The sequence below is a fragment of the Gracilinanus agilis genome, chromosome 1, assembly GCF_016433145.1.
Source record: "Gracilinanus agilis isolate LMUSP501 chromosome 1, AgileGrace, whole genome shotgun sequence".
Classification (NCBI taxonomy): Eukaryota; Metazoa; Chordata; class Mammalia; order Didelphimorphia; family Didelphidae; genus Gracilinanus; species Gracilinanus agilis.
In genome coordinates this window covers 198,720,417-198,729,822 of record NC_058130.1, presented here as the reverse complement: position 1 = coordinate 198,729,822, position 9,406 = coordinate 198,720,417, and the positions used below count along the sequence as shown (strand labels likewise).

At 41.6% G+C, this 9,406-nt stretch overlaps 1 protein-coding gene across 1 annotated transcript; it reads left to right on the top strand.

The window, feature by feature from the left end:
• Positions 1-218: 218 nt before the first annotated feature.
• On the top strand, positions 219-8,780 carry C1H9orf40 (chromosome 1 C9orf40 homolog). The gene is made up of 2 exons (XM_044657373.1): positions 219-647; positions 8,637-8,780. The coding sequence occupies exons 1-2, from the start codon at positions 219-221 to the stop codon at positions 8,778-8,780; spliced, it is 573 nt and encodes a 190-aa protein (XP_044513308.1).
• The last annotated feature ends 626 nt before the right edge of the window (positions 8,781-9,406 follow it).

Here is a 9,406-nt window from a genome sequence, read left to right as displayed (position 1 = left end):
TCCCACAGACACCTGCGCGAGCGCAGAACCCTCCCAGACCCCAGGCTGAAGGTTCTGTGACCGCGCCAGGATCCTCGCGCGCGCCGCAGTTCCCCACACCCTCTCCCCGCCCCGCCTTCTCCCGGACCCGCAGCCTTAATCTCCAGTCTACCCCTCCCCCTCCCGTCTCCCGCCGGTTTCGGAGCCAGGCCCGGCCCTAGCCTAGGCCTAGCGGGCTCATGGCCAAGAGGCGCGCGGCGGAGCCGTTGGCATTCCACGTGCCCTGGAAGCGGCTCCTGCCCTGCGACCGCCTGGACGACCCCGAGCCGCTGCCGCCACCGCCGTGGGTGCCACCGGGGCTCGGGCCGCGGCTGTCAGTGAACGGCTCCGAGCTGCGCCGCAAGCGGAAACGGGAGGACGGGACTATGGCGGAGCTCCTGGCCTCCCCCAGCAAGCGCTCTGGCGACGCCGCGGGGCCCGACAGCCCGGCCCCTGGGGACGGGACCCGCATGGACACTGGGGAGCCCAAGCCACCAGCCGAGCCGCGCGGCTCCGCGGAGGAGGAGCCTGGACCGCGACCGCTGCTTCATCCCCGTGCCTCGGAGTCCGAGCGGGGTGCTGGGGAAGACGCACCGCGGCCCAGAGACGCCAGGCCCCGGGAGGAGGAGGTAAGTCTGGGCCGAGGCACTGGGGATCCGGTCTGCGCTTTCCCGCCTCCTTCCTTGGCCGTCCCATCCTAGGGTGCCGGAGGCGGTCCTCCGCGGGAGAAGTGAGATCGCAGAGGCCCCGCGACTCCGCACATGCTCAGTTTGAGATAAATAGTGTATTTGGAGACGATGAATGGTTCCTGTAACCCTCCTATGAGGAGCCGAGCATTTTGAACTGGGGCACTCCTGCTGCTCAGGCAGCTGAGGAAAGAGCCTAGGATCATAGCTTTTGAGCTAGAAGGATCCTTAAAGGGCATCTGATCCCTCACTCTCCATTTTACCAAAGAAAAGAGGCCCAGAGAAGGTAAAGTATGCGATCCTAAGTCACACAGTGGAAGATCCAGAATTGGTACCCAGGAACTGACTCCAAATCCACTATTTATTCACGCTAAATCCATGGGCTTTTCTTTTAGCTAATATGATTCCCGGCCAACGATTAATAAAAATTAACATTTGTATTTAGTTCAACAAAAGTGTATTCATTGCCTACACTGGTAGGCAAAGGAAACTGGCCCTGCCCGCAAGTAACTTATACACTACCCAGTGCTTACAACCTATACAGCTAATGGATTTACAAAGTGATTTCCTTGTAACAACCTGGTGAAATTGGTAATGCAGGTATTACTGGCCTCGTTTTATGGATGAGAAGAGGCTTGGAAAGAAAGCTAGGTGCTTTGTAGTTACACAGGATTAGTATGTCAGGATTACAACCCAACTCTCCTGGCTTTCCACTAAATTTTGGAACACTGTTGAATTAAAACCCGAGGAATTTCCCCACATCATGGATGGGGAAGAAAAATTGCAATTATCGAGTTGGGTAAATGTAAAATAACTGCCAGAGGGGAGATTAGTAGTCTGGGTGAAAACAGAAAAGAATATAATTAGCTAGATCAAGATGAAATGGCTTTTAAAAAAAAACAAAACACCTTTACCTTCCATCTTAGAATCAATACTGTATTGGTTCCAAGGCTGAAGAGCTGTAAGTACTAGACAGTGGAGGTTAAGTGACTTGCCCAGGGTCACACAGCTAGGAAGGGTCTGAGGCCAAATTTGAACCCAGGACCTCCAGTCTTCAGGCCTGGCTCTCAGCCCATTGAGCCATCCAGCTGCCCCTCAGAGTGCTTGAACTGGCATTTGTTAAGTGTTTATTACCTGCTAGGTGATGGCCAAACTTTTAGAGACCAGGTGCCATTGACTCCCACCCCAGACTCTGTGCTGCACCCTGCTACTCCTTCCTTACCCCACACAAGGGAGGAATTGTTCTCTTTGTGTTGCTGGGAGGAGGGATGGGTGAAGTGAGGAATGTCCTCAGCAAGTGTAGAGAAGGGAAGAGAGGCCTGACCACTCAGCTCACCTCCAGCTCTGCAGTCATGTGTTTCCATTAGCTGCTGGGCAGAGGGGAGGGTGATATGAAAAGTGTCAGGACAAATGGGGGCGGGGAACAATTCTACCCAAATCCTTCTCCTTTCTAGTAATGAACTCTGGGGGTGGAGGGCTGTATGTGTGCCCACAGAAAGCTCTCTGTGTGCCATCAGTTCACCATCACTGGCATAGAAGATAGAGGAAAAAAAAGGAAACAATCTTGGCCCTCAAGGTATCTACATTCTCTTGTAGAATTGAGATATGTGTGTGTTTATACATGCATTGTTGTATGTGCTCAAGTATGTTTCATAGTGAAGTTCAAATAGACTCTGAATTTGAATAAAGCAGGAATGTTTGACTCCCTTTATATGTAAATGTGTGTATATGCACACACATATAGATATATATTTAATGAACGTATATTTACAAAGTACAATGTAATATTGGGAAGCAGGCAGTAGCAGCACCTGAGGAGATCAGAAAAGCTTCCTGTAAAAGCTAAATTTTGAGAGAAACCAGGGATTCTAAAATATGGAATTAAAAAAAAAGTGGGATAAATGAGGGAGTGCATTTTGCGCCTGGGGAAAAGCCATATAAAGGCACAGAGACAGGAGATAGCATGAAATTTATGTGAAGTCCAGTCTGGCTTGACTTCCTGAGTGCAGGAAGGAGAGTAGAGTAACAAAATTGGAAAGGTATGTCTTGAAGGGCTTTAAAATTAAAAAGGCATACATTTTAAGATTTGCAAAGTACTTTGTATATGCTATTTGATCCTCACAACATACTCTGTGAGGTATGCCAGAGGTAAGATGTGAAGAACTTTAAAATCCAAATAAAGGAATTTCTGCTTGATCCTAAAAGCAAAAGAGAGCCATTAGTGTTTGAGTAAAGGAGTGTGACATGTTTAGAATTGTGCTTTATGAAAATCAACTTAACAACTTTGTGGTCTTTTTGTTCTCACTCAAATCAAGGGGAAAAATGAGTTTTTCTCAGTCATAATAAATGATCAGGGAAGAACATAGGGCCAAATGCATTTTTCAGTTGAGCATAAGAACAGAAGGACCCACTGCTCAAGTATATTTCTTAGAAAAAGTTCAAGTAGACAGTGAGTTTGAAAAAAAAGCAGGAATGTTTGACTCCTTTTATTAGTGAACCAGGTTAGATCCATTTCCCACCAAACTAGTTTCACCTGGTATAGATCCTGAAGGTCTATCTTTTTTTGTTTAAATTATTTTTAAATTTATTTTTTAAAAGTATAAATTCTCTCCTTCCCATGCCTTTTCACCCACCAATGAATAATTTAAAAAGAAAAATGAAACTTATGACAACTATGCATAGACCAGCAAAACAAATTCTTACATTAGCCATTCTCAAAAATGTATGTCTCATTCGGTATTTTAAGTCCAACCCTTCTCTGACTGGGAGCAGTTGGAATATTTCATCTTCAGTCCTTTGGACTTGTGGGTTAGAGTTCTAATGCCATTCAAAGTTGATTTTAAATTTTCTCCTAGTTTTGCTCACTTCATTTACTCTGCATCAGTTCTAAGAAATCTTTCCAATTTCCTCTGAAACTATCCATTTCATAATTTCTTAATAGTATAATAGTATTCCATTACATTCATATGCTCCAATTTGTTTAGCAGTTCCCCAGTAGGTGGGTACCCCTTTAGTTTCCATTTGGGGGCAACCACAGAAAGAACTGCTATAAATATTTTTTAGATATAATTTTTTCCTCTTTCATCTTTTGGGTTATGGGCCTAGTAATACGGTTATAGCTGACCATAAGGTATTTGAGTTGAGTAACTTTGGAGAAAAGTGTATTTTTAAACATTTCTAACCTGTCATTTAAACTGTAGAAGTTGCTGTTTTAGACTGTTTTCTTACAAGCATTAAGTAGGACCAAATGCCATTAGGTTAATAATGGTTTCAATCTTCCCCTACAGATTTACATTGGTTACTTCAGCACACTATTCCTTGATTAAACCATTTGTTGGAAAAAATGAAAGATCTTATTTTTAGTAAAAATAGGAGCATGGTGAATCACTCATGCTTTTGTTAAAGTCTGTAAGTTTAGCAACTACATTCTTGCAAGCAAATTCATTATTAAAAACACATGTGTATTTCTAAGTTGCTATGTTAAGAAAAGTTATAAAATGGAAATAGAAGAGCAGGCAGAGACAGCTTTTCTCCAATTTACCAATTAAAATGAAACCTGCCCAAAAGATTCCTTCAAATTCAGGATATTTATTCCTGACATGAATATTAGATTGTGTAGAGGAACAAAGGGTGTTACTTAATAGAATGCATGATCATGGGCTAGTCATTTAACCCTGAGACTGTTTTCTTGTCTGTAAATTAAAGATAAGCATGTTTTTTACCACTTAAATGGCCACTGCCCTAATTCAGTCATCCACATCTGCTTGCTTGGAATATTGCACAGCCATCTCCTAATTGGTCTCTCCACCCTAAGTCCTTTCTAATTTCATCTCAAGCAATCACCAAAGTGATAGGTTTTTGAAAAGCTCTGGTTTGACCAATCACCTTCCCTACCACTCTGGTTGTGATAGATGTTCTCTTTGCATTTCTAGTACTTTCTTGTATTGTTTTTCACTGTTTTCTTCCATATTTAAGAGTGAAAATTATGAGACTGGCCATAAATTAATAATTTTATTAATCAAAAGTAATAGGGGAAAAAGATGGAAAAATAGGAGAGAAATATAAAAGATACTTCCCTTATTGTTCCTTTTAGCTTGCTATTCAGCGGCTGCCATTAGGGCCTCCTAGCCATGGTCAATAGGAAGTCCAGGCAGCAACAAACATTGAAGTGAAGAGAGCCAAATCCCCTCTTGCCTCAGTTTATCAAACCTTTTCTCCACCCACTAACTCTCACATGGGATATCTGAGTAGCCAACTATGTCTTTCTATTTTGCCTGGGCTGCTCAAGGGGGCAGTAGGGAGGGGAAAGGGCGGGCAGTATAGGGGATATTGCCCTGCCCCCATCTCAGGATCTCTTGACTCCTTTGCTGCCCTCCTCCAGCTGACATTCTATCCTCATGACTCAATTTACCCAGTGATTTCCTTTTCACAATAGAGTTCAGACTCACTGCAGTTACATCGTGTGTGTGTGTGTGTGTGTGTGTGTGTGTGTGTGTGTGTGTGTGTGTGTGTGTGTGTGTGTGTGTGTGTGTAAATCTCCTTCATATACATCTATGAGGCCACTAATAGTATTACTCAGTTAAAAGATAAACACAAATTTAGATCCCTTTTTTTCACAGGTGCTTCATGTTCTATTCTATTCCATTCTCTTCTACCTATACAGATTTTCTTGTTGATATTAGCTCTGTTGGGTTCAGCTATTATCTCTATGAAGACAGCTTACAAAACTACATATTTAAACCCTCATCATCAAATGCCTATAGGACATCTAAATGCTTTAAAAACAGAACTCATTTTATTTTCCCCAAAACCAACCTATCCTTTTACCTTCCTTATTCCTATTGGAGTCAGGCACTACTTTTCTTCTAATCATCTGACTTATCCTTGATATTTCACATTCTCTCATCTCCCACATTCAATTAATTGCCTAATCATAGGAACATCTTGATTTTTTTTTTTTTCCAGTCCTAGTGGCAAGAACTAAACTCCCAATGAGGTGGGGTCATAAACATGGTAAGAAGATGCATTTCTCTAGATAGGTGGCATTTTGTCATGCTCACACTGAGTGAAAGGGAACAAAACTAGGCTCACTCTGGAAGTCAGGGACTACTCCAGTGATGATGAACCTTTTGGAACTTTTTAGGGACTCCTTGTCATCTCCCCCCACCCCTTGGCTGTATGCAGTACCCCACCCACCCCTGCATTTGGGGCTGGGACTGAGCTCAGCAGGAAGATTCCAGGGTCCCATACCCTCCCCTTGCGTTCTGGGGTCCTGGACCAGGCTACTGGCCCTGTGCTGTCCATGTTTCACCCCATGACAGTGGAGGGAGGTTAGGGTGCCCCACCCCCTGTGTTCAGGGGCGGGACCAGGCTCCCAGCCAGCCAAGCCAGGGGTCTGCATATGCCCAGAGATGTCTCTGCTGGCCATAGGTTCACCATCACAGGAGTACCCTAAAGAAGAGAGTTCATCACTGGCCCTCCCTTTCTATCTTCTCCCAACCCCAATCCCCAGTTTAGCTGGAAAAGAGAATATAATAAGGCCCCCCCCTTATACATTGAGGGATATGTTCAAGACCTACCATGTATGACTGAAACCTTGGACATAAGCAAATACCTGCTGGCCCTATGTATATGTTCTTCTGGCTTCTGCTCCTCCAAAGCCTCCCACCCACCCACCAAAAACCATTACCACCAAAATAAACATCAACCTAAAAATAGTGGAAGAGAAAGCAAAAGCAAAATGGGGGTGGGGGACCTGACCTTGCCTCTTCATGGTTGTATAAGAAATTAAATTAAGGGTTTGACTAAATATGTGAGAATTCTAAAATAATCTTGTGGTCACCGATTTAAAATATTACAGCTCAAGTCAAAATGACTTTTAATAGCTTTTATTTACAAAGAGGTGGAAAGAGTAGAAGAAGAAAAATGCAAAAAGAGGGTAGAGAAAATGTCTAGCCTATCACACTAAATATTGCTCCAGTGCTTGGCTTAACCCAGCAGGGTTTGTTAACCCTCGACCAGAGAGAGCATCTGGTATTCCACCCATGCAGCCTCCTCCAAGAGGGGAAGGCCTCTCTAGAACTAATCTCTCCAGAAGCCAGGAAAAGAAGGCCAGCTATTCACTCACCCAAGAAACAGTCCAAGAGCCAAGGTCCCAAGTCAAAGCTGAGGTTTGTAGTCCCAGTCCAAGATCCTCCAAGCTGAAGATTCAAGCCAAAGATGACTACAGTAGAAGAAGTTCAGGACGTTTTATAGTCACTTCTTGTCCCTTCCCCTATTCACAGGGGCCAATCACAGCTTCCAAATTGCCTAGCACTACCTAGGAGGGCAGTGTTTGTGGGATCCACTTCTCACTCTCTGAAAGTGTCAACTCTTATCAAAGGATTCACAAGTTTCTGATTGATTGGGTTTAAAAGGATGGAGCAGCTCTCCAAGTAAGTGACTTGTGAATTCTCTTACTTGAGGGCTAACGAAGTGTTAAATAGGGGTGTTTTCAGTTTTTTGGTTGATTAAATTAAAAGTTGCTGATTGATGGACAAAGAAAGTTTGAGTCACACTTTACAGTCCCCCCCCCCCGTGATACTTTGGGAGACCAGTCTCCCCAATAAATCATTTAACATAACCAGCTTATACCTCTAAAAATCTTCTAGCTAAAGGTGCGTACCATATTGCACTTTTCTAAGAGGAAACTACAATGAGAGAGAGAGAGAGACAGACAGACAGACAGACAGACAGACAGAGAGCGCAAAACCAGTGTTTGCTAGGTGCATTGACAAAAAGCCAATAAGGGGGCAGTCCCCTTTGGTATAAGAATTTACATTCAGAATAAATGTGTTTAGCCCCCTTCAGTTCAATCAGTTATACCCTAAAGTTCATTCTGGATCTTCTGATGCAGTAGAGGTTTCTTTATGGCACTTTCTCTGAACAGTTCATTTTCTTGATTCAAGGAGTTATTTAGCAAGCTTCTTTTCCTGAAATTTTTCTCAAAAAATTTTAAATCTTGAATTTTATGAAAATTATACAGTTGACAAGAGGGTAAGGCAAGCAAAAGCTTTTCTGGGATATGGGGGCCTACTGTCCCTGAAGAGAGAGTAAAATCAAATAAGGTAAGAAAGATAAATTAGGGCCAGTTTGAGGAGCTGTGCCCTTATTCCATTGACAATGCCAGTGTTCAAAACATTTTTAAAACTGCATTTGGAATTGTCTTCTGAGAAAGCTTACAGACCACATAGGAAAATGTTCCATTACTTTGTAGTTACAATTCTATTCTAATTATTTGATCAGATAAATTGTTATTATCTGGTTATGTTCACCACTTGGTTTATTTCAGAACAACTTTTAACTGATAACCAGAAATCAGATACACCATAAAAACCAAGAATGTGCTAAGATTCTGTAGACATTTCCAAAGGGAGAGTTTTAAAAAATACTTTAACAGGAGTTTCCTTATAAGCTTGTTAAAGTGACTTATTCTTTGGGGGCAATATTCAAGTTGTGTGTGTGTGTGTGTACACTGAAACATCCTACTTAAAAAGAAATGTTGTACTTGCACTGTTTTTTATAAATATTTAGTTTCTTTATCAACAGGTAAAAAATTCCGTGCTTGTGCTGTACATAGAATATTTTTCAAGACAGAATAGGAGAGAATTGCAGAAAACTGTTAACTAGGAAAGTCACAAACCTTTCTTAACTCCTCTTAATAAGTAATAGTTTATAAAATGTATAAAGTACTGTAAATTAAAACATGCAAATATATAAAGAAATGTGTTTCAAAGATGGTTTTTTAGGTATGTTTATTTTTGAAATTCTAAAATAAAAATTGAAAAAGCTTTTTTTTTTGTTTTCCCTCTTAAAAGGGATAAATGTTTCTCCTAATGACTTATCTTTCATCAGAACTACTGATTGATTTTTGTCTGTTTTTATCCCTAACAGCTCATTGAAGAATTTTGGCAATATAACACATTCCAGTACTGGAGAAATCCTTTGCCTTCCATTGATCTGTCAGAGATTGAGAAACTGACTGAAGCAACTCTTGCCAGCAAGGATGAAGGTGTTGAAATTGACATGGAATCTTGACATATGGATCTGATACAGATGGAGTATTGGTTTAAGATTTCCTTTAAGGATGCTCATCTTCAGAAAAACAAATGTTTCAGATATTTTGAGGTGTAACCTTCTTGAAAAAACAAGGGAAGGACTTTTTACGAAAAATGCTTGGACTCGCTCTTGGTCTATCTGAAAGGGATTTTTCATGGGTGGTCAAGGACAAAGTACAATTATAACAGAAGTATTTTAAAACATGGATGCTTGAAGAAAAAATATGTTTAAGCTTTAAACATGACTTATCTCTACCCAATTTAGGAGTTCTGGCAGTATTAGAGGTGTTTGAGAACTATTGGAATATTAAGCCAAAAAAGGTTTAGATGTGGTGCATGAAATTAAGAAGTTTTATAACAAATGCTGGTAATAGTAAATAATATATTAATACATTTTGTTACCTTTGTTCTTAGTTGAACCAAAAAAGCCGAGTCACAACATCTATGCAAGCTAGAAAGGTGACTTTGTCAGGGTGTTCTCTCTTTTTGAGAACTAATGATGTTTTTAAAGAACACTTTCCTTATGCTGTGTAATGTAAAGTAGTGGACATTTCAGTAAGCACTCTTCTTGTTTGTGCTTGTATAGCTTTTAATATGATTTGACTT